We start from the raw sequence: 24,956 nt of genomic DNA on the forward strand, positions 1-24,956 counted from the left end.
TGAACCATAGAAGATTGTTTTTTCCAAATGCCCTGTCATTTGCACTAGCCTACTTCTCAGGATGTTATTTGGCCTCTGCATCCCTTTATCTCTTTTCTGGCAAATCAGCCTTTCAGATAAATCACCAAGCTTTGTCCCTTGCATTTTACTTTTTTTACCAATCCTTATCAGTGCCACCTGGTGTCTACCTCTACTAGAAAGATTCTCAGACCTCTATTAGAAAGATTCTCAGTATTGTTACACATTTATTAGTGAATCATATCAAACAAAGGTTATGCTATTGTTGAGCTCATGCGAAATAGGTACAGTACTTCTGCCCTAGGAAAGTGACTGGAACTGCTTTGTAGAAGTTATAAATGAAGTTTTTAATACATTTGGAAATATTTAAATGACTATACATTTTCATTTTCAAGCATGTATATACCCAGCAAGAAGTGAGAGAGCTACTAGGCCGTTTAGATCTGGGCAATAGGACAAAAATTGGACAAAAAGGCTCATCTGGATTATTACGTGCTGTCTCTGCTTTTGGGATAGTAGGTAAGTTACTTTATTTTTATTAGTTTTGTTTTAATAACAGCCAAGGCACTGCAGTTATTATTTTGAACATAAGCACAAAACACATATATGAAGCAAAACAAGAACTCTGCAAATAAGGATAGGATAATCATTTGGAAGTTATGTGGATTCATGTTTTTGTGGATTAGTGGCATCTTTGATATGACCTTAGAAATCTCTCTTAATTTTTGCCTTGAAAATAGGTAATCCATAACATATAAAATAAGTGATATGTTTGTGTGCTTGTTTAAATAAATACATAAATACATTGTTAGTTTGGTTTTCAGCATAAAAAGTACGTGATCTCTATATCAATGGTAGAAAACATGTAGATTTTTTTAAAAAGAGTTTATAGAGAGAATACCATCAAAGCAGATGCAAAATATTTATACTCTCAGTAAAATAGAGCAGACTTTATTGTAACTAAAGGCTACTGGTGATACTCAACACTGTGTGATCAAAACGCAGGTGTGCACAACAGACTTACTTTTCTTCTTGGACCCTGGTGAATTCATTAAGTAGTAATGAATTATCACTTAATACATCTATAACACAATAAAAATATTTCACATTTTAATAAAAATACTTCTAATATCCTTTTCATTTACAAAGAAAACTAGGCTAAACATAAGCCTTCATTTATAATGGAAGTAAAAGCTACAACTTTGATTAGAGAGCTTAGGCTGTTCCATTTATTTATGAGAAACAGTGTAAAAAAGATAACTTTTATAGTCTATTTTTTTTAAAAAAAAACCAGGATTGTGTTTTTTTTAAAGCCTATGCTCAGCACTTCATAATTAAAAGTCTCAATGCTAAAAAAAAAAGGAGGCAAACAACATTCAAGGAAATATTTTCCCCAAAGACAAGAATTAAGATGATAAGCTCAGAACCAGTATGGATACTAAACATTTGAAACACGAATCACAGTAGTTTATTTCAATTCATAGCCTCTTTTCAGAATAGACATGTGCTTATGAAAGACTTTATTGCTCAATCCAATACTGGTTGTCAGAAGTTGGATGGTGAAAAATGTTACGTATATGTTCTTATACAATGACTAATTTCTTGGAACCGATGATTTGTTTTTGATAAAGTTAACTGTCTTACTTTCTTCAAGAACTGCAACGTAGAACTAATTGTCAAGAACAACTAAAAATGCCTTTTTCATATGTTCATGTCAATTTATATCCTCTTTTCACTGTCAGGAGTAGAGACCTGAAAATACAGTGTATTCAGAAAGTATTTGGACCCCTTCACTTTTCTCAATTTTGTTAAGCTGCAGCTTGATTCTACAGTTGTTGAACTTTAGTAAGAGAGGTGACCAAGAACCCAATGGTCACTCTGACTTAGCTTCAGGTATCCTGTGTAGAGATGGGATAGAGTTTCAGAAGAACAACCATCATTGCAGCCCTCTATCGATCTGGACTTTATGACAGAGTGATCAGATAGAATGCCCCTCTTCAGTGCAAAACATATGAAAGCCCACTTAACATTTGTTTCTCACAATCTAAAAGTCCTTCAGGTGTTTTTGTTTTTGTTTTGCAAACTCCAAGTGGGCTTTCAATTGTTTTGCACTTTGCCACTTTGCCATAAAGCCACTTTGCCATAAAGCCCAGATCCGTGGAAGGCTGCAGTGATGATGGTTGTCCTTCTGTCCCATCTCCACACAGCATCTCTAAAGCTCAGTCAGAGTGATAATTGGGTTCCTAGTCATGTCTCTTACTAAGGCTGTTCTCCCCTGGTTGCTCAGTTTGACTGGATGACCAGCTCTTGGAAGAATCTTGATTGTGCCAAACATCTTCCATTTGAGAATTATGGAGGCACTATGTTCTTAGGAACCTTCAGTGCAGCAGAAATTTTATTGTACTTTTCCCCAGATCTCCAAGGTGCAGAAACATGCCAGCAATGATCAAGAGAAATGGGAAGCACTAGAGCTAAATTTCACAGTGTTGTTGCAAAGGGTCTGAATACTTATGTCTGTGAAATATTTCAGGGTTTTGGGGTTGTTTTGTAATGTATAGACATTTCTAAAATTCTGTTTGCACTTTGTTGTTAAAGGATATTGAATGTAGATAAATGAGGAAAAAAATGAATTTCAACAATTCTAGAATCAGGCTACAGAATAACAAAATTGACAAAAGTTCAGGGGGGGTCTGAATTTATTATTTATTTATTTATTAGATTTGTATGCCGCTCCTCTCCGTAGACTCCGTAGACTTTCCGAATGCACTGTAATTGCTATTATAAATTAATGGCACTTTCTTTAACAGTTTAAAATGGAAGGGTAAAAGCCATGATTATCCCTTACTTATTATTGAACTACTGATAGAAAATAGAATAGAACAGAAGAGAATAGAAGAGAATAGAACAGAGTAGAATTCTTTATTGGCCAAGTGTGATTGGGCACACAAGGAATTTGTCTTTGGTGCATATGCTCTCGGTGTACATAAAAAAAAATGCTCATCAAGAATCATAAGATACAACACTTAGTGATAGTCATAGGTTACTAATAAGCAATCAAATCTTACTAGGAAACAAAACAATATAAATTGTAAAGATACTAGCAATATGATTATAGTTGTAAGTGGAAAGAGATAGGTACTAGGAAGGATGAAAAGAATAATAATAATACAGTCTTAGTAAAGTACTTTGACATTGTTATGGGAATTAGTGGTTTATCAAAGTGAGGCATTTTGGAAAAAACTTTGTGTCTAGTTGTTCTGGTGTGCAGTGCCCCATTTTTAGGGTAGAAGTTGAAACAATTTATGTCCAGGATGTAAGAGGTCTGTAGATATTTTCACAGCCCTCTTTTTGACTCGTGCAGTATACAGGAGCTCAATGGAAGGCAGGTTGGTATCAATTGTTTTTTCTGAAGTTCTAATGATCCATTGAAGTCTTGTTTTGTTGCAGAGCCAAATCACATAGTTATAGAAGTGCAGATGGCAGTCTCTGTAGAACTGTATTAGCAGCTCCTTGGGCAGTTTGAGTTTTCTGAGTTGGCGCAGAAAGAACAATTTTTGGTGCTTTTTTTTTAATGACATTTTTGATGTCCATTTTGTTGCCCATTTTAAGTCTTGAGGTATGATAGAACATAGAAACTTGAAGGTCTGTACTATTGATATTGTGTCGTCTAATATTGTAAAAGATTTTAGTATAGGAGAGTTTCTCCTAAAATCTACCACCATTTCTACGGTTTTGAGTATATTTAGTTCAAGATTGTTCTGATGGCACCACAAGGCTAGTTGTTTAATCTCTTATCTGTATGCAGATTCATCATTTTCTCAAATGAGACCAATTACTGTTGTATCATCTGCAAACTTCATTACTTTAATAGAGGGATCTTTTGAGATGCAGTCATTGGTGTATAGCAATAATGGTGAACCTGCGGCATAGGTGCCACAGGTGGCACATGGAGCCATATCTGCTGGCAGCAAGCCGCTGCCCTAGCTCAGCTATGTGTGCCAGCGATTATGGCTTGCAGAGGCTCTGTGAAGGCATTTTTGGCTTCCAGAGAACCTCTGGTGGTGGGAAGGAATGGGGGAGGGAGTTTTTATCCTCCCCTGGCTTCAGAGAAGCCGTTAGAGCCTGAGAAGGGTGAAACACGAGCCTACTGGGCCTCCCAGAAGTTGAAAAACAGGCCGCTTCCAGACTCCAGAGGGCTTCAGGGGGCGGGGAAAGCTGTTTTCGCCCTCCCCAGGCATTGAATTATGAGTGCAAATGCGTGCACGCTCTTTAGGCACCTGAGCAAAAAAAGTTCATCATCACTGATGTATTGAGAGAAGGGAAGTGGATAGAGCACACAGCCCATGGGTGCTTCTGTGCTAATTGTACAGGTATCTGGTGTGATTTTGCTCAACTTCACGTGCTGCTTCCTATCTGTTAGGAAGCTTATGTTCCATTTACAAATGTAAATGTTACAAGTTTGATCAAATCAAACTACTGATTTGTGAATTGTCACAAAAACTGCTGTCAACAAGAATGGAGGTTTACTATTAAAATTTTAGTGGCAACTGAATAAGCAGCTGTTATGCAATTACACATTGTTGCTCAAGAATCCCATAAGACGCTCAGGAAATGTTTATTGTTCAACTGGGACTATGAAACAAATAATTGTGCATCTGATAAACTGTAATAGAAGGCCAATGAACTGTATTCCACTTGATGCATCATTATCTAGGCAGGGATAATATGTATTGAAAGATCAGTCTGTACCGAATTGTATATCTTGTTTTTCTTTGTGCAATTCACCATGTCTTAGAGCGGGAATAGGCACAGTGCTGAACCCCTAATGCAAGGTTCGACAAACCCAGGCGCCTGGTCGCCAGTGGCGCCTAGAAAATGTTGTCTGGCGCCTAGAAAATGTTGCCTGCTGTACTGTATGTCAGCGTTTCCCAACCGGTGTGCCGCCTGGGCAGGGCGCTGCGGTGCCTCTGACCTCTCTGCTCCTGCCCGATGCCGCGGTTTCTGGCGCTCTCCTGCTGGGTCCCAAAGAAGGCAGGCAGGAAGGAGAGCTCCATTCTTCGCGCCTTTTTCCCGCCTTCCGTCTTTGGGGCCCAGCAGGAGAGCGCCAGAAACCGCGGCATCGAGCAGGAACCGGGAGGTCGGAGGCACCGGCACGGCAGCGCCCGCCCAGCTGAAGGTTCCCTGTCGTCATCGGCAAGTGTCCTTTGGGGCCCGGCGGGAGGGCACTGGCGGTGGGAGCGGGGGGGGGGGGGCCGCGGCTGCAGCGGCACAGGCAGTCGCGGGGAGATGGTGGGGGGAGCGGGGGGCGGCTAAAGCGGCCCCGGGCACCGTTCCCTGTACGCTTTTCCAGGGGCGCGCAGGGAGCCGCGGCCACCCGCCCGCCTACCGGATTTCCCTCCGCGCGGCTGGGGAGGTGGATTCGCCGCCCCCGCCAGCCCGATCTCCCTCCAGTGGCTGGTGACGTAGTTCTACCGCCCTCGCCAGCCTGATCTCCCTCCGTGGGGGGGTGGGGGGCGACGAACCGACGACCAGGGGCTGTCCGTCCGTGTTGGGTGGTGCAGGGCAGGCACAGGCAGCCCCAGGGGAGAACAAGGGAGGGAGAGAAAGGAAAGAGAGAGTAAGGGAGGGAGAGAAAATTGAATGAAGGAGGGAGAGAAAGAAAGAGTAAGAAGCAGAAAGGATAGAGAAAAAGGAAGAGAAAGGGAGGGGGAGAAAGGAAAGAGAGAGAAAGGGAGAGAAAGGGAGGGAGAGAAAATTGAATGAAGGAGGGAGAGAAAGAAAGAGTAAGAAGTAGAAAGGATAGAGAAAAAGGAAGAGAAAGGGAGGGAGAGAAAGGAAAGAGAGAGAAAGGGAGAGAAAGGGAGGGAGAGAAAATTGAATGAAGGAGGGAGAGAAAGAAAGAGTAAGAAGTAGAAAGGATAGAGAAAAAGGAAGAGAAAGGGAGGGGGAGAAAGGAAAGAGGGAGGAAGGGGGAGAGAAAGAAGATATGAAGGAGGGAGAAAAAGAAAGAGAGATAGGAAGGAAAGAGGGAGAGAAAGGAATGAGAGAGAAAGGGAGGGAGAGAAAGGGAATGAAAGAGGGAGAAGGGGTGAGAGATAGAAAGGATAGACAGAAAGGGAGAGAAAGGAAAGAGAGAAAGGGAGGGAGAGGAAGGAAAGAGATGAGAGAGGAAGGAGGAGACAGAAAGAGAGGAAGGAAGGAAGAGAGAAAGAAAGAGGGATGGAGAGAGAAAGGAAGGAAGAGAGAGAAAGAGGGAGGGAGAGAGAAATAGAGCGAAAGGGAGGAAGAGAGATGTCAGGTGGAGACTCGGCAAAAAACCAAGTTTGCTTAAAAAAAATTCTGGCTCCTAAATTTTTTGGCTGGCTCCTAGATTCTGAACAACTTTGTCGACCCCTGCCCTAATGTCTGTCATGACTGAAAGAAACTGTGCTTGAAGTTGACACTAACATGGAGAACTTGCCTATAAGTCACTGAGAGTCAGGCATAACTGAAGAATGGTTAAATCAGTGATGGCTAATCTTTTTTCCTTTGGGTTCTGAAAGTGCGCACGCATGTGCTCACAGCCATAATTCAATGGCCCCCATACCACCCATGCCTCTGTGCATGTGTACAGCTCCCCCACTGCCTCATTTTCTGACTTCCGTTGAGCCTTCTTTGGAGCCTGGAGAGGGTGAAAACAGCCTCTCCCCCCACTTCCAGAGGTCCTCCAGAGGCCAGAAACAGCCCAGTTTCCAAATTCTGGTGAGCCTGATAGATCCGTTTTTGCCCTCCCCAGGCTGCAGAGGCTTCCACATGAGCTAAAAATCAGCTGGTCGGCACCCTAGGGTAACAGCTCGTGTGCCAGCAGATATTGGCTCCGCGTGTCATCACGGGGTTAAGACAACAATATTTCCGCCTTGCTGCCTGTTGCCCAACCCTACCCAGGTGTCTTCAAACTTGACATCTTTAAGACCGGTGGACTTCAACTCCCAGAATTCCTCCTCCTGTCTTGCTAGCTCAGGAATAGAAGTTGAGGTCCACAAGTCCTAAACTTGCCACGTTTGAAGACCCTTGCAACCCCAATCCCTAACCCAGTGGTATTCAAACTTGACATCTTTAAGACTAGTGGACTTCAACTCCCAGAATTCCTCTTCCAATCATGCTAGGTGGGGTAATTAGAAGGCAAAAACAGCCCATTTTTTTTGAAAAAACAGGCTGTTATTCCCAAACCCTTTGCCCAGCCCATTTTTGCAAAAAAATGGGCTGGGCAAAGGGTTTGGGAATCCTGCAAGGGAACTCCTGGCTGCTGGGAGATGGCAAAAATGGCCCTGTTTTTGTGAAAAATGGGTTGGTTTTTTGTCCTTTTTACACAAAAACGGGATGGGCAAGGGGTCTGGGGAGCCTGCAGCGAGCTCCTGGGGACTGGGGGAGGCAAAAATGCCTCAATATTTAGGAAAAAACAGGACAAAAAATGACCCTGCAGGCTTTTCAAACCCTCTGTTCAAAAATGGGATGCAGAGGTAGGGCTTTGGGACAGCAAAAAAATGGCTGTATTCAGTGTATAAGACGCACCAATATTTCCATCCTCTTTTAGGGGGGAAAAGGTGCGTCTTATACTCCAAAAATACGATTTGTTATATTTCTATGCCGCCCAACTCCTGAAGGACTCTGGGCAGTTTACAACAGGATATAAATACATTTTAAAACATCATAAAAGATTAAGAAAAAACAGTTAAAAATCACATACATACATATCATTCAAGGCCGGACCTTGTAAAATTGCGAGATCAATGGCTCCAAGCCTGCCGAAAAAGCCAGGTCTTCAATGCTTTCCAGAAGTTGCTTATTGTGAGAAGTTAATCATAAGATGATATCAGTTATCAGTCCAATTTCATCATCATATATAAAATTTAATATTGTAAAATACTTTAAAAAAACCACATTAGGAAAACTAGCTTTTAGAAAATAAAAGCCTTAGAATATAAATTCCTATACAGTGATCCCCCGATTATCGTGAGGGTTCCGTTCCAAGACCCCTCGCGATAATCGATTTTTCGCGATGCAGTGGTGCGGAAGTAAAAACACCATCTGCGCATGCGCGCCCCTTTTTCCATGGCCGTGCATGCGCAGATGGTGTTTTTACTTCCGCACCTGGGAAGACCCAGCAGCTGAGGAGCCGCCTGCCTGCCCGCTTGTCCGCCGCTTTTCAGCTTGTCCGCCGCTTGTCCGTCCGCCGCTTTTCCGCCCGCCGCTTGTCTGCTGCTTTTCCGCTTGTCCGGCCGCTTCTCCGCTTGTCCGGCTGCCACTTGTCTGCCGCTCTGGGAGTTGAAGACCCAGGGAAGGTTCCTTTGGCCGCCCACCAGCTGATCTGCTCGGCAGCACAGTAGCAGCGAGGAGCCGAAGATGGGGCTTCCCCGTTGCCCACGCAAAGAGGAAACCCCATCTTCGGCTCCTCGCTGCTACTGCGCTGCCGAGCAGATCAGCTGGTGGGCGGCCGAAGGAACCTTCCCTGGGTGCCGCCCGCCGCTCGAGAGCAAGAGGGGGAGAGATAGAGAAAGAGAGAGAAGGAAAGAAAGAGATGAGAGAGGGAGGAAGAGAGTGTGAGAGAGGAAGAAGCAAGATAGAGAAAGAGAGAGAGAAAGAAAGATGAGAAAGGAAGGGAGTGACGTCATCGGGTGGAAAAATCGCGATGTAGCGTTTCGCAAAGATCGAGATCGCGAAACTCGGGGGATCACTGTAATGATACAACAGTCAGCTATTTGATATATTATTAATCTGAGAATTGTCTGATAGAAAATTCATATTCTGATTTCGTTGCAACATTGGCATGCTCTTCTAAAGAATGTTGTGCAAATGGGAATACTAGCTTCAAAGCGACTTATGCGATTCCACATGCAGCTCAAAAGACTGCACCAATAATTATTCAGTTCTGTTCAAACAATAAGCCCTTATCTTCATTTTGACCTCTATTGCTTTATATTCCTTCCCAAATCTCTAAAGAACTTTAGAGGGTACACTGTGAAATGGAGGAGAGGGGAAAACCCCCCATTCTGCTAGAGAAATTATGATGTTGAATGTTTCCCAAGGTGATTACATTTTTTATGACAAATGCTGTCATCTTCACATAAAAGGCCATAGGCATTTTTTACAAAGCTCCATTTGTTAGCAGAAATGCCAGTACACAGCTGGGATGTATAACTATTAAAAATATTGTACTATGCAAGTATGTTCAACTTATTTCACATTGTGCCTAATTTCTACTTCACACAAAGTACAGTAATATTTCCCTTGGAGTTTGATGTGAGATTCATCCAAACAAGGTAGAACTGCTCAATTTTGGACAATCACAGCCAATCATTCCTCCATATAAACAGTTAATGGAACAAGTATTTTGTGGAATTATTGGGATCTACTGACATGGTCAAGACATTGGAAGAATGAACTGATAGGATAATATCAACTAGTCAGATCTTTGTTTTTTTTATTACAGCATCTTCCTCAGATAATCTCTGGTACCAACCTGGAGTGTTTTTCTTATCCTTTGAAATTTTTCCCTTTTTTAGGTGTTTTCTTTTAACAGAAATTTCAAAGTCTCTTTCAAATTATTCTTTAGATCACTGTTTCTCAATCTTAGGCACTTTTAGATGTACAGACTTGAACTTCCAGAACCTGAAAATGGTAGAATCTCTTTTAAATCATCTTCAGATTGAGCCAGGTCAGCATCCAGCCACGGAGTGTGCTTGCCTACCATCTCATAGGCCAACTGTACTTCATTATTATATTTTTTTTTGCATTTTGCATAACATTTTACAATATTTCTAGCTTTAATAATAGAGTAGCTTTAATAATAGAATCCTCACATTTGAAATCTACTGTCCTGCAACTAGGAGAAAACAGTTCACAGTGTGTGGAAGTACTCCAGAGGTGGGTTCCTCCCAGTTCAGACCAGTTTGCCTGAACCAGTAGCAACCCACTGGTGACGTCACAATAATGTCATGGAATCAGTTCAGTCGATACCAGTCCGTAGATGCTGTCATTTTAAATTTTTAAAATTCTCCGTACTGAAGGAGCGGGTCCAGCAGTCACATGGGTTGCTCATGTCCAATCCGGTGGAACTGAGCCTAGTGTTAAAAAAAGCTTGCTGGATCCGCCCCTTCCCCAGAATTCGCTCAGTTCGCATATCCTGCGGTTGTATTGTGATAGCTCGTTCAACATTCTAACACCTTCCCTTCGATCTTTCCTTCAAAAGTAGTAAGAATTGTTTATCCTTATTTGTTTACTTGCACTAATAGCGCCAGCCGTTTGTGGCTCGGCTTTTTTCCTTTGGGAGAAGTTGCGGTTTCGTTTTCCCCCGGCTGTTTTGCCGTTTACGATCCCCGCTGCCGCTTGTGGATTCCTTTAATCCTTTGGCCTGGAGGTCTTGGTGCAAGTATTGCTTCATTGATTTATTATAGTATTATTGTTAAAGGGCTTAAGAAATACCTCCTGCGGAGTGAGACGCTTGTTTCTAGTCTCCTGGACTTAGTCGATCGCTTCCCCTTTAAGAATTCTATTACGGAGCGATTTTTCGGCGCGAAGGCCTTCGCGCCCTTTTTTTAATTTAGGCCTCTCGTGTTGGCCTTCTGCCAGCCGCGTAGGCCTCAGTCCACCGCTTGGATCCCGGAGTGGGCTTTGGGACGCTCAGGCTTAATTCTCCACCGGCTAAGCCTCCAACCAGAGTGCCTTGGTTACTTTAATTAAAGTTTAGGGAGGCTGGCCACGCTGTATTTGGGGACACGAACTCTGGGTTTGCCCAGATTGCCCTCAAGTCTCAGCAGCTCCGAGGCCTAGGAGCAGGATCCATTCCTCTTGGGAAGTCTTTGAAATTCTTCTCCCTAATTATTCAGTTATTTGGCTCAGCCTTGTCTTCTGTTAATTGTCAGACTATGGCTACTTTTCCCAAGAGAGGCACCACTCAAGGTCCCAGAGAGGCCAGGCCTACAGGCGATGAGATTACCAGTATCCCCCAGGCCTCGACCTCCTCTTCTTCAGGGGCCCGCCCCTCGACCAAAGTCACCAGGGCTGAGAAGAGAAGGGACCTAGCCCTACAAAAAATCCATGACAAATCAGCAAAGCGTTTGAAAGTACAGGCCCAAGTACTCAGTAGTCATGACCCCCCAGAGGCTTCTAATCTGCCTTCTTCTGGGGTCACTGTGTTATCTCTGGATGAGCCAAACCTAGACAGACCCCAACCTAACCTATGGGGAGTAGGTCCAGAGGAACCAGATATTATTGAAGATTCCCCCCAGCCAGGATCCTCCCAGGCCTTCAGGGATTCTTCTGCCATTCCTGCTGATATTTCTAATTTACCTCCTGAATTCCAATCTATTTTTTCTGTGTTATCCAAGGCCATTGATGCTAAACTCTCTACCATCAATGCGCTTCCCTTACCTCCTCCACCTCCTCGTCCCTCCCGCCCCTTGGGTTCTTCCCCAACGGTTAGAGCTCCTATTCAGGATGAATCAGATTCCTCTCAGGACGAATATGAGGATATGGAGGAGGATGAGGATCCCTTTCAAGGCCTCTCAGATGATGAGGAATCCCAAATAAAGGTTCCTTCTCCAATTACTATTTTTCCCTCTCAATTGTTCAAATCTCTCCTCCTCAAAGCTAGAATTTCTACGGGATTGGCGGCCCAGGAGAAACAGGCCTCCACATCCACTGATCCCCCGGAGGAGAATTTACCTTACTTCACAGAGGAACAGGAGGATAACGAGGTAATTCCTATGCCTAAATTGTTTAAAGATGCCTTACTTAAGCAGTGGGATTTCCCAGCCTCTGGGCTTAATCCCACAACCAAGGACAAAAAGTTGTACAAACTCTCCTCTTCCTATGAGGAGCTCCTATCCTTCCCTAAACCGGATGAACCTGTCAAGATCCTTCACTCGGCGGCTGCTGTGCCAGGCGAAGCAGAGGAAGTCCTCCGCCCAGAGGACAAGCGGATTGAACAGATGCTCAAAAGAGGATTCACCGCAGATTCCTGGGCCATTAAAAGTTCTGCAGCGGCTTCCTTTTTCTCCAGAGCCATGCTTCTGTGGCTTCGCCAACTTCAACAGCATATTCCTCCCGATGACTTGAGAGGTCAACAAGACTTCAACAAGGTATTTGCAGCCGCTCAGTATGTGGCTGATGCCACTTTACAATCTACTAGATTTTCTGCTAAGTCTATTGCAGCTTCTACAACGGCAAGAAGACTCCTATGGCTTCGCCCTTGGCAAGCAGGAGTACGTCAGAAGTGGCAGTTATCTCTGGGACCCTTAAAGCGCGACCTTCTTTTCGGGGATCTTCTGGATCCACTCCTCACGGAAACCACGGACAAGAAGAAAGTATTGGGTCCAACCACCAAAAAGGCCACCAAAACGCAGTCCTTTCGTCGCCCAGGGCGTCAACAAGATCAAGCGGCTTCCTATCAGAGATCTCCAGGTCAGTATTCCCCCCGCTTTCGTTCCCAAGGTAGGAACTCCAGGGGCAGAGGTTTTCGCTTCCAAAGGGGAGCGTCCTCTAACAGGGCTTCAAAAAAACCTAGATGGTAGTTTTTCCTCGATTCCCATAGGTGGCCGCCTAGCCTTTTTCGCCTCTAATTGGCGTCTCACCTCCAAGGACCCCTGGGTCATTGACACTGTTCAAACAGGCCTTCTTTTAGAATTTACTTCTCCCCCCCCTAAACGTTTTATTTCCTGCCCTTCTCCCAGGTCCTCCTCAGATTGTAACCGTATGGAGGAGGCCATTTCCCACTTATTGTCCATCAGAGCCATTCAACCGGTTCCCCCCGGTCAGAAGGGCCTAGGTTTTTATTCCATCCTATTTATGGTTCCAAAATCCTCCGGAGGTTGGAGAGCTATTTTGGATTTAAAGAAGCTGAACCTATTCATCAAATATAGGAAGTTTAAGATGCACTCCTTATCATCCATTTTGGCCGCCATCCACCCGGGAGATTTCATGGTCTCTTTAGACCTCACTGAGGCCTACCTCCATATTCCTATAGCCAAATGCCACAGAAAATTTTTACGTTCCTCTTTTCAGGGCAGGCATTTCCAGTATAGGGCGATGCCATTTGGCCTTTCCTCGGCCCCTCGGGTCTTTACAAAGCTCTTGGGGTCCCTGGCGGCCTATATCCGGGCGTCTCCCATCCACATTTTATGTTACCTTGATGATATTTTGATTCATGGGAACTCCCTAGAGAAAGTGAAAACAGACCTTTCTGTCACCATGTCAGTTCTACAGGACCATGGATTTTCCATCAACTTTGACAAAAGTCATCTCCAACCTTCCACATCCATTTTACACCTGGGATCCGTTATTAATTCAGAATCCTCCCAGGTCTTTCTCTCTCCTGAGAGAAAAATCAGTATAGGGGAGTTAATTTCATGCATTTTATCTCAACCTTCAGTTTCCATAGTAACCCTGTCTTCCCTTTTGGGGAAGATGGTGTCATGCATAGGCATCATTCCCTGGGCTCGCCTTCATGCTAGGGAACTACAGTGGCTCCTATTACCCTTTCAGAGATCGGGGCACAGCAACTCAAGTCGTCGCATTGTCATCCCACCAATTGTTCGCAGATCCTTCAAGTGGTGGAAGTCTCCGGCCATGGACAAAGGATCCCCGTTCAGGTGCCCGGATCAATTTGTCATCACCACAGATGCCAGTCTATCGGGATGGGGCGCCCACGCCCAGGGGATGATAGCCCAGGGCACGTGGTCCCCGGAGGAAGCTTCCAAGCCAATCAATTGGCTAGAGTTAAGAGCCGTATCCCTGGCTCTGAAGCATTTCTCTCCTCGCATTCCCAACCGGCACGTTCTCATTCTCACCGACAACATTGCCACAAAAAGCCATATCTGCAGACAGGGGGGCACGAGATCCAAGGCCCTCATGAGGGAGGCCCTCAAGTTAGGCCTTTGGGCGGAAAAACATCTTCGGTCGCTCCTAGCCGACCACATCTCGGGGAGCCTCAACGTCCAGGCGGATTGGCTATCTCGAGCAACGATAGACCCAGGAGAGTGGAATCTCCATCAAGACCTGTTCCATCAAATCAGCCTCAGATTCGGCCTACCAGTTCTGGATCTCTTCGCGACCAATGCGAACGCCCAACTCCCTCGCTTTTTTTCCAGATTTCCATCCCCGGGAGCGGAAGCAATCAATGCCCTCCGGAGCCCATGGCCTCCAGGCCTACTTTACGCATTCCCTCCAATTCCAATTCTCCCGGACGTGATTCACAAGGTCCTCACCGAGAGGGCCCGAGTAATCCTAATCGCCCCTCATTGGCCCCGCCGGCCCTGGTTCGCGGATCTCCAACAGTTGTCCGTCCAGGACCCTTGGCGACTCCCCGTTTCGGGGGATATGCTGCGGCAGGGGGCCTCATTCCATCCAGACCCGGAGTGGTTCCACCTCACCGCCTGGCTGTTATCAGGAGAGACTTAGAACTGCGTGGCCACGACCCCGATACAGTGGAGGTCATTTTAAAGGCCAGAAGGGGTTCGACCAATCGAATCTACGACCATACGTGGTCCAAGTTTCACCAGTGGTGTCTACAGGAAGGCCTCTCTCCCCTGTGCATCCCCATACACAGGATCATTTCCTTCCTTATGCAAGGTTTCCATCAAGGACTTTCCACCAGCACCCTCCGGCGTCATCTGGCGGCCATTTCCTCTGTCCTAGCGGGGCCCCGCAGACAGCCTCTCCGTTCCTTTCCAGAAGTTCAGGAATTCCTCAAGGGTATAGCCAACCTCAGACCTTCCAAGGTCCACAGGTATCCATCCTGGGATTTGCCACGGGTTCTCCATTCCCTCACGCAGGCACCATACGAACCCCTAAATTCGGCGTCCCTCAGGTACCTATCCTTTAGAGTAGCATTCCTGGTGGCTATTACCTCTGCCCGACGCATTTCGGAGCTGGCTGCCCTCTCAATCAGGCAGGACCTCTGCCAATTTCATCAGGACAAGGTGGTCTTGCGACTGGACCCCACCTTCTTACCCAAGGTCAGTTCCATGTTCCACAGAACCCAGGATATTGTCTTACCTTCCTTCTGTCTCCAACGGGACCATCCCTTGGCAATTAGATGGCACACCCTGGATCTCATCAGAGCGCTGAGGATCTATATCCAACGCACAGGACCCTTTCGGAGGTCAGAAGCACTTTTTATAGCCTATCACCCCAGAGTCATGGGTACCAAAGTGTCTTCAACAGTGATTGGCCGTTGGATCAGAGGGACTATATCTAAGGCCTACGAGTCGGCCTCCCTTTCAGTTCCAAAGAACATTACAGCGCATTCCACCAGGAGCGCAGCCACCTCGGCCGCTTGGGCGACTCAAGCCCCGTTGGAGGAGGTCTGCAAAGCAGCCACTTGGGCCTCGCCAAATTCCTTCATCAGGCACTACAAGATTGACTCTTACGCTTCAGCGGACGCTGCCTTCGGCAGAAGGGTACTCCAATCCGTTATCTCTCACGATAGCAATCTAATCCCACCCTAGGGACCATCTATTGGGTATGTCCCATGTGACTGCTGGACCCGCTCCTTCAGTACGGAGAATAGGCGTTGATTGCTTACCTGAACGCCTCTTCTCGTACGGTGAGCGGGTACAGCAGTCACTTCCCGCCCTTGTATGTGTCTTCTTTACCTTCCTATAACCTTTCTTCCTCTAACAATGAGAGTTGAACACTACAGAGCTTCACAGCTGAGCCTAGTCTATGGATTCGCGAATTCTGGGGAAGGGGCGGATCCAGCAAGCTTTTTTTAACACTAGGCTCAGTTCCACCGGATTGGACATGAGCAACCCATGTGACTGCTGTACCCGCTCACCGTACGAGAAGAGGCGTTCAGGTAAGCAATCAACGCCTATTTTCTCCCTGTTTTTTTCCTTCTGAGCATGCACAGAAGCCAATTTTCTTACACTGCACATGCGTCGCCATCTTGTTTTTGACTTTGGGGGGGTATTTTTTTGACACTATGCATGTGTGTGCAAAGTGTGTGCGAGATATGCCCACACAGTGCGGGAGGAAGCAAACCGGCAGCGAGGTAAGTTAGAACCCACCCCTGAAGTACTCCTAGTCCTCAAGGGATATTTTTAGGACAGTAATAGTAGTAGTAAAGCTGTAGGGAGATTACAGGAAAAAATGGGTTGCACCTATTTGCTTTCTCTTTATGCAGCATTGTGAAGTGCTAATTGAGTACATAAGAAAGATGTTCCATTGAAAGTAGTGCCACTATTGAAAAAGTCCAATTTTCTGGTGCTTCTTTATTAGAAGCATTTGAAACAGGCTGGTGGGGAAAAACATTATTTTTTAAAATGCATACAGTTTTACATTGAAGTACTACTTGATTGCAGCATTTGCTGTTGAAGCTGAGCATCATACTGTTTTCAATTATTACAGTATACAGAATGACTGTCTATACAAAGAGCTATAAATCCTTCTTTGTAGAATCACAATGAAAGGTCATGTGTCAGAAGTTTTGATTGATAACTGTGGTAGATTGAAGGAGTGAAATTTTAATCTGATGTGTCATGTCAAATATTGTAGATTATTGAAAATTTTCATTATGGGAAAGGCTAACCATCTGGATTTGCTAGAAAATACACTGTACATTGCAATGCTAAACAGTTGATACAGATGGAGACTAAGGAGAACAAAGTATATCTGATGTAGTAATGCCAGTTATTAATGGAAGTATTAATTAGATTAAATTAAATTAGAATTTAATTAAATTAGATTTAAATTAGTTTTATCTGATTAGAAGTGGTATGCTTCTGAGTTTATATGATGGGTATAGATGATAGGGTATGGGTAAAATATAGTTTAAAATGATAAATCTAGTATTCTTATGCTGCAGTTATCTCCTCTTGCATCAGCTCTTCCTAATAGTTTAATTACAGTATGCTTTCTCATTTACTTAGTTGGTCAATTAAAGCTGTATACAGTATATTGTATATATAATATCACACATTATATATATTGTATATTATATATATATATTGTACATATGATATCATACACACACACATACAATGTATAAATCATAAGTTTAAAGAATAATTAGTAATAATAATTAATAATAATAATAATAATAATTTATTAGATTTGTATGCCGTCCCTCTCCGAGGACTCGGAGCGGCTAGAGCAAGTAGAAGTAGAAGTAGAGAAGTAGAGCAAGTATGCTTATTTGCAAAATGATAGTGTTTTTTTTCTTTTCCTTTCATTTTATCTTTTGTTAACTGCCTCTTTCCTGTCTCTCATTTCCAGCTCTTTTATCTGTCTGCCTTGTCTTCCTTATACAGAAATTTTCAGTTAACTCATTACTTAGATTTCATCTCAATGGGACATTCCATTTTCCTCAGTTCACCCCAGGCATTGATTTGATGAAATATGCTTTGAGAACGCAGTACATAATTTTTCAAAAGAGATGAAGTGAGCAGCCATGCTGAAAAATACTTTTCAATTTATATTCATTAATTATTTCATGTATAATTTAATAGGAAAAGGAGGTCACTTTAACAAAATTCTGTAGATTAAATATTTATTCAGGAATCACAGTTTCCATCCCCCACCCCCTAAATCTCTAGTGTCCTAAGATACCAGAGTACAATATAATTATTGCACCCATAACAGAATTTGAGCTTGTTTTTTTAGCCTTCTCGTGGCGTAGTGAATCAAGTGAAAGATACAAATAACAGGTAATTTATTTTGTTTCTTGCAGGTTTCGTCAGATTCTTAGAAGGTTATTACATTGTGCTAATTACGAAGAGGCGAAAGATGGCAGATATTGGAGGACATGCGATATATAAAATAGAAGATACAAATATGATCTACATTCCAAACGACTCTGTACGAGTGAGTCATCCTGATGAAACAAGGTAATTTTCAGTCTCCGTTTTGGATAACAGGAACCAACATGTGATATGCCATATACTGCTTACCTTAGCTGATCTTAAAAAGCTATCATATGGGCTGGAAAAAGAAAGCAATGTAATCCACTTCTATATTATTGCTAAGAAAACAATTTAGATATACAGTGATTCCCCCGAGTTTCGCGATCTTGATCTTTGCGAAACACTATATCGCGATTTTTCCACCCGATGATGTCACTCCCTTCCTTTCTCATCTTTCTTTCTCTCTCTCTTTCTCTATCTTGCTTCTTCCTCTCTCACACTCTCTCCCTCCCTCTCTCATCTCTTTCTTTCCTTCTCTCTCTTTCTCTATCTCTCCCCCTCTTGCTCTCGAGCGGCAAGCGAGCAGCCGGGCGGGCGGGCGAACGGGCAAGCGGAGCGGGCGGGCGGGCGAACGGGCAAGCGAGCAGCCGGGAGGGCGGGCGAACGGGCAAGCGGAGCGGCCGGGCGGGCGGATGAACGGGCAAGCGGAGCGGCCGGGCGGGTGAACGGGCAAGCGGAGCGGCCGGGCGGGCGGGCGAACGGGCAAGCGGAGTGGCCGGGTGGGCGGGTGAACGGGCAAGCGGAGCGGCCGGGCGGGCGGGTGAACGGGCAAGCGAGCAGCCGGGCGGGCGGGTGAACGGGCAAGCGGCAAGCGATCTTGGGGTTTCCCCTTTGCCTGGGCGGCGGAAAGACCCAGGGAAGGTTCCTTCGGCCGCCCAACAGCTGATCTGCTCCGCAGCGCGGCAGCAGCGAGGAGCTGAAGATGGGGTTTCCCCGCAAACTCCACCATCTGCGCATGTGCGGCCATGAAAAAAAGGGTGCGCATGCACAGATGGTGTTTTTACTTCCGCACCGCAAAAATCGAGTTTCGCGAGGGGTCTTGGAACGGAACCCTCGCGAAACCCGAGGGATCACTGTATTCACAGAAGCTTGTATCAAGAGAGTCTTTACTTGTAGGATCTTGAGCTCCATCTTAGGATCACTCATGTAAAAAAAATTGATGGAGGACATTGATTCTAATTTTCATAGTGAGTTGATCAGCCCGAACAAATGACTTTTGGGGAATGAGTAACACTTTTCCTGTAGTTCAAAAACCCAGCAAAACTGAGCAAGAACATTGGAAAAGAAAGGGGGAAACCTTTTAACAAAAACTGTGCCTAGCAAATAGGGTTGTATGGTTTATAGCTTCCCCTTCTTTCCAGTGACATGTTCAATATCATAAGAAATAAATGTTTCTGCTGTACGATTTTAGGAGGATGCACATAACAGATGTAGCCTGTAATAGCTTTAAATTTGTTGCCTTTAGCTTGAATTAATAATAACAATATCGACAACAATACGGTTGGAAGAGATCTTGGAGGTCATCTAGTCCAACCCCCTGCTTAGGCAGGAAACCCTACACTGCTTCAGACAAATGGTTATCCATCATCTTCTTAAAAACTTCCAGTGTTGGAGCATTCACAACCTCTGGAGGCAAGCTGATCCACGGATTAATTGTTCTAACTGTCAGGAAATTAATATGCAAAATTCACAATTTGGACCTGCTTCTGGATTCTTGCTGCTGGACTATGTTAGCATGCTTAATTTTGAAAAGAGAAGTAAGATATGATAATGCTCTTCAACTAAAGCAGTGTCACATGGAAGATGCGACCAACAGTATTACTTAGAAGGCTGCCATTTATATATGGATTTAAATGGAAGTATACAGAAATTTGTTTGGGATGCACTAGGTAGAGGTTTGCCTCTAGGGACTAAATGGCCCCAATCTATGATTTTTGTGTAATTCATTGATATTTGGTGTGCATTAATAATGAGACTCTCAAGTTAATTAATAGCCATTCTTTTATAGAAGTATCTACAGATTAAGAACTTGGTTCTCGTAACAAAAGGTATTTTGTTTTAAGGATAATGGAGTGAACTTCTCATCTTAGATAACCTCCAAATTATATAGAAGTAGAGCAGACGTGGGTTCCTCCCGATTCGGCCCAGTAATGGGAATTTCCTCCCACTCGCTGAACCAGGAGTGATGGCCGACTGGCCCTGTCAACGAACTGGCTGCTGCAATCTGTTTTATGGTTATGTGCAGAAGCTGAGGTTTCGGCATTGTGCATGCACTCACATACGAAGTACACATGTGCGCGGGGCACCGAAGGAAGTGAATCGGCAGCAAGGGAAGTTAGAACCCACCCCTGAAGTAGAGGGGTAGGATTTAGGAACAGAGCTGCAGTTTACTTGGCAAGGTGGGATGCTAAATAGAAGTTTTATGAAAGATCGTATATTTAATACCGCATATAGTACTGTCTTTTTCCACCAACAGGCAATTGAGCTCCTTTCCTCCCCCCCATTCCTGATCTTGCCTTTTTCCACCAATAGCAATTGGGCTGTTTTCATCCCTACCCCCCAATTCCTGGTCCTACCTTTTGCCACCAGTGGGCTGCTTTTCTCCCCTAACATTTCTGATCCTAATTGTGGGGGAAGATGTCCAAATTTACATAAATATTTGGAAGTTTATTGTCTGTTATGCCATCGTGTCGGAGGAGTAATACCTCATTTAAAAAAACCTTGGTCCAGCTGGCGCAGCTAGTAGCATCTTGTAAGTGCCCCTTTCCAGGATTACAGGAGGAGATGGTCAACGGTTTTGAAGCGGAAGCATCTCTATGTCCCAACGGCAGATAAAGCGGCAAAACCATCTTCTAGGAGAAGGGAAATTTTCACTGCAAACTTACACTGCCTTATGGCTATACGCATAATTGGAAAGGGCTTCAGGAGTAAACCTTGAGTCAAAATCCAGACCTGGAGTCCCGGAGGCAGTTAGTGATTGTGTACAGCCACGTTCTGATAGCTCCTGTGACATAACTGCAACCAATCGTATTGGCTTTGCCATTCCATTGGATTATTTCAGAAACGTGGAGAGGAGGGATCTGCTGCTTGGTAACAGTCTATTCTCCATACTAACCTACCCAGGTCTTGTGCTCTGGAGAAGTTAAGAACTCTTTCCAGAGCATGATACCATAGTCCTTTGAGACTGAAGGATGCCGATGATGATGATAATGATACTTAGTAAAAGATAAAGATCTACTTTAATGCAACCTCTATTCTTATAATATTTTCTTACTAAAGAAAGTTGTTGTTATGTGTTTACCTGGCATCTTCATTCTTATAGAAGAGAGGAAGACTTTGAATTCAGAAAGTAGAAATCTAAATTAAGTCATAGACAACAGAATGAATAAAAACTAATGTTTTAGTTAACACATGCCAGCAACCCTGTATCCCATGCTCTTACATTGCCAGGAAGATTGAAACAATCAAATATGTAACTTTTGTATATTGAAAAAATCCCATTTTGCTGTGAGTGCTGAGGAAATAGTCAGGTTCTATATCCATTCTCTTTATTCAGTCTCAAATCATGATATCACTAACATTGTAGCTGAATTTATATCTGCAACAGTTGAAACTAGGCAAATAACCTAATTACTTAGTCTCCTGGAATCATTTTTTTCTTTTCCTTTTCTTTCACTTTTTTTCTCATCTTATATAACCCAAATTTTGGTGATAAACAAGTAGGTATTAAGTAAACATCAATTGTATTTAATGTATTCCAGATAAAATTGTATTATTTTAGTTTATGCTTCTACATTTTATTACCACATTTTGTTTATCTAAATTGTAACATATTACTATTTAATACTTTATAGAACATCATATAGAAATATACCTTGCACTTAATAGTGAAGCATTATTTCAAATTTTTGCTGCCTTACTTTAAATATCGTCTCCTACTCTTGTTCATACAGTTTTAACTTTTCCTCTCCTTTTTTGTGCGTAATTTATTCACCTATTTTGATCTCATCCCCTGTGCCCCCTGTAATATTGTAACTCAACTGTATTTACATTTTATCATTGACCATAATAAAGGATTTTGATAAAGCTAGTACAAAAGGTTTTGAGTGTCAAAGACAGCATACCCTTTCTGCATAAAATACCTTTTATTATCTTTTGGGTTTTGTCTGTAGATACCTCCGAATTTTTCAGAATGTGGACCTGTCCAGTAATTTTTATTTCAGGTTTGTTTCTAACTGTTTTTTGAAGTATTCATTGAAATTATTAATAATAACACTAACAATAGCATTTAGGAGCGGTCCTCAACCATTCTCATTCCATGGGCTGGCAGCAGTAGTGGGAGGGGGAAGAAATGATTTCACGTGTGTGCCTACAGCTTGCTGAAATGAAGCTTCGTGCACCCACACATTTGTCCAATCTCCTGTCACTTGCCACTTCCCAATGGGCAAAGGGCCAGAGGTTGGGGATCCCTGCTTTACCACACCCCCTGAGCAATTTATAATGTCAACATATTACCCCTAACAATCTAGATCATAATTTACTGACCTCAAAAGGATGAAAAGTTGAGTCAACTTTGAGTCGGTCAGGATTGAACTCCAGACTATGGGCAAAGTTAGCCTGCAATACTGCATTTTAACCACTGTGCCAAAAGGGCTCCATGATTTATTATTGAGGATGATATAGAATTTTCATATTTCTTTTTCTTATTGTCTTAGAATAGTATATTTAAAATATTCACTCTTTGCCAATAAACCTGTTCTATCATATCCTGCCCTGCCCTGCTCTATCCTATCCTATCCTTCAGAAATGGCTGAAATACAGCAGTGTTTCCCAACCTTGGCAACTTGAAGATATTTGGACTTCAACTCCCAGAATTCCCCAGCCAGCAAATGCTGGCTGGGGAATTCTGGGAGTTGAAGTCCAGATATCTTCAAGTTGCCAAGGTTGGGAAACACTGAAATACAGCATCTCCGTGAATAAGTTACTCAGCTCTCTCTTTCTTGTTTATCTCTTTACCAACATGCATAATCTGATCTTCCTTTGGAGTGTACCATATCAAGTATTCTGTAATCCTGAATGACTACAATACAGACATTTCAATATGCCAGGTTTAAAGGACTTGGAATGTAACTTTTAAATGTATATTTTCCAGATGCACTGTGAAAAATGTCTTTAGGCTCCAGTATTCTTGACTACTGTCACATCCTGTCAGCTATCATTATGGCATTTCAAAATAATTTTGACAGAATTGAGTCCTGTGGTATTTCATAGGAAAAGTAACTGAAGAATTAAAAAGTGGGTAAAATGAGGACCAAGATTGTTGGGAGCAATATGCTGATTCTGTAAGCTGCTTAGAGAGGGCTGTAAAAGCACTATGTATATATAATCTAAGTGCTATTGCTATCTTTGGTTTACTGTTTTTTCTGTCCCTTTGTTCAGTTGCTTAACCCCCACTCCAAAAGAATAATGTGATGGATTAGAATGCATATATGAATTGGTTCGATCTTGTCCATCATAATAAAAAACCCTCCCTTTTTATGACCTTGTAATATATTAGAAAATTATATTTTATGAATAGATTTCTCAAACTGTATAATCTAGAATTGTGACTCTCATAATTCACTCAATTTGTCACATACTCGAACATATTTGAAATTCAGTCCATAAAGCATACTGATTGTTCACTATCATTGGATTAATTGGTATTTTATTTCCAAGGAACTGTACAATTAGAAGAGACAGTACTGTAAATTAAAGTAACTTGTTTTGAATAACTGAAAACGTTTCAGAATGATGTAAAATATTTTTTTTCAGTTTTTTTATTTTTCTCCAAATTTTAGCTATAGCTATGATCTATCCCACTCCCTTCAATATAACCTTACAGTTTTGAGAATGCCTTTAGATGTTCTCAAAACAGAAACAACACGTACTCGTCAAGAGTGTTTTGATATTTTTGAAGATGAAGGACTTGCGACTCAAAATGGAAATTGTAAGTATCCCTTCCATACAGCTGTCTAATTTTGTAATGCTTTTAATGCAGAGACATGAACCTCTTTAAATTTATCAGTATTACACTGAAAGTGTTCAGAGTTAATAAAGAATTATATGTTACTTATCAATTACACCTAGTTTGATTTTGAAAGCAAAAATTTGTATAAATCCTTAATCCCTTATTTTGGTTATGTTAGCATGTAAATTAATATAAGAATAATATAAACAAGTGATTGTCACTATTTTGCAAAAATACTTTTATAAGAAGGATTAGTGGTTATGAATTTATTTATAAAGAAACATCTCCTGTGATGTATAATTAATATCAATAGATACTAATGATAAATACTAATGGGAAAATTGTGGTTGTCTGATACCTTTGGGTTATAAACAATAATAATTGACTAAAAGTGTTCAGTTTTTAGCTCAACTGTGTGAAGTAATTAAAATTAAATTATGCTTAATTATTTATACCGGATATCTATTCCTACAAGTTACTGCTGTTCCCACAAGTTACTACTGTAAATGTGTGGAAAATTCTCTTGAACTTCAGAATGTTTACAAGTTACATATCTGAAGGACATAAGCCTGGAGACATTCATCCAGGTCAGGAGTTACCAACTTTTCAGACCTCAGGGACCACTCCACTAAATTTATAATTTTAAATCCCACAGACCACTAATATTAATTTTGTAAAAAAAGATAAATAGTATTTAGTGCAATATAAAAATGCAAATACTTCTGGTGACCACCAAAATTTTCTTGCGGATCACTGGTTGGTGACCACTGATCTAGGCAATATGCAAATATTACATAGTTGTGAGGAAGATCGCATATGGATTTCATTCTGTAAAGAAAGCAAATGGAAGCCCTTTTACTACTGTCAGCTTTCCTAAATGTAGTTAAAATAAGGGCGCATTGGATGTCTTCCCATTCTATCAAATAGAAGATTGTAAAGTCTCATAAAGCATTTGGATATTGATACAGAATTTGGAACTATGACCATTTTTCCTATTCCGTTGCTGAAAGTCTTCTCTCAGCAGAGCAAAAGAGTGTGAATTCCACCAGTTTCTTAAAGAACTGGAGTGAGAACTTTCTTTCAGGGAAGAGCCTTCTCTGTGGCGGCCCCAGCCCTCTGGAACCAACTCCCCCCGGAGATTAGAACTGCCCCCCCTCCCTGTCTTTCGTAAACTACTCAAGACTCACTTATACCACCAGGCATGGGGG

At 42.8% G+C, this 24,956-nt stretch overlaps 1 protein-coding gene across 1 annotated transcript in view; it reads left to right on the forward strand.

Annotated features, from left to right (window-relative positions):
- FIG4 (FIG4 phosphoinositide 5-phosphatase) overlaps positions 1 to 24,956 on the forward strand; it is a 100,330-nt gene that overhangs the window by 13,052 nt on the left and 62,322 nt on the right. The window contains exons 3-6 of the mRNA XM_070733336.1: positions 414 to 537; positions 17,726 to 17,882; positions 21,911 to 21,961; positions 23,579 to 23,727. Of these exons, the coding sequence (XP_070589437.1) occupies positions 414 to 537; positions 17,726 to 17,882; positions 21,911 to 21,961; positions 23,579 to 23,727 (481 nt within the window). The remainder of the gene's footprint in view (positions 1 to 413; positions 538 to 17,725; positions 17,883 to 21,910; positions 21,962 to 23,578; positions 23,728 to 24,956) is intronic.

The sequence above is a fragment of the Erythrolamprus reginae genome, chromosome 1 (assembly GCF_031021105.1).
Source record: "Erythrolamprus reginae isolate rEryReg1 chromosome 1, rEryReg1.hap1, whole genome shotgun sequence".
NCBI lineage: Eukaryota > Metazoa > Chordata > Lepidosauria > Squamata > Dipsadidae > Erythrolamprus > Erythrolamprus reginae.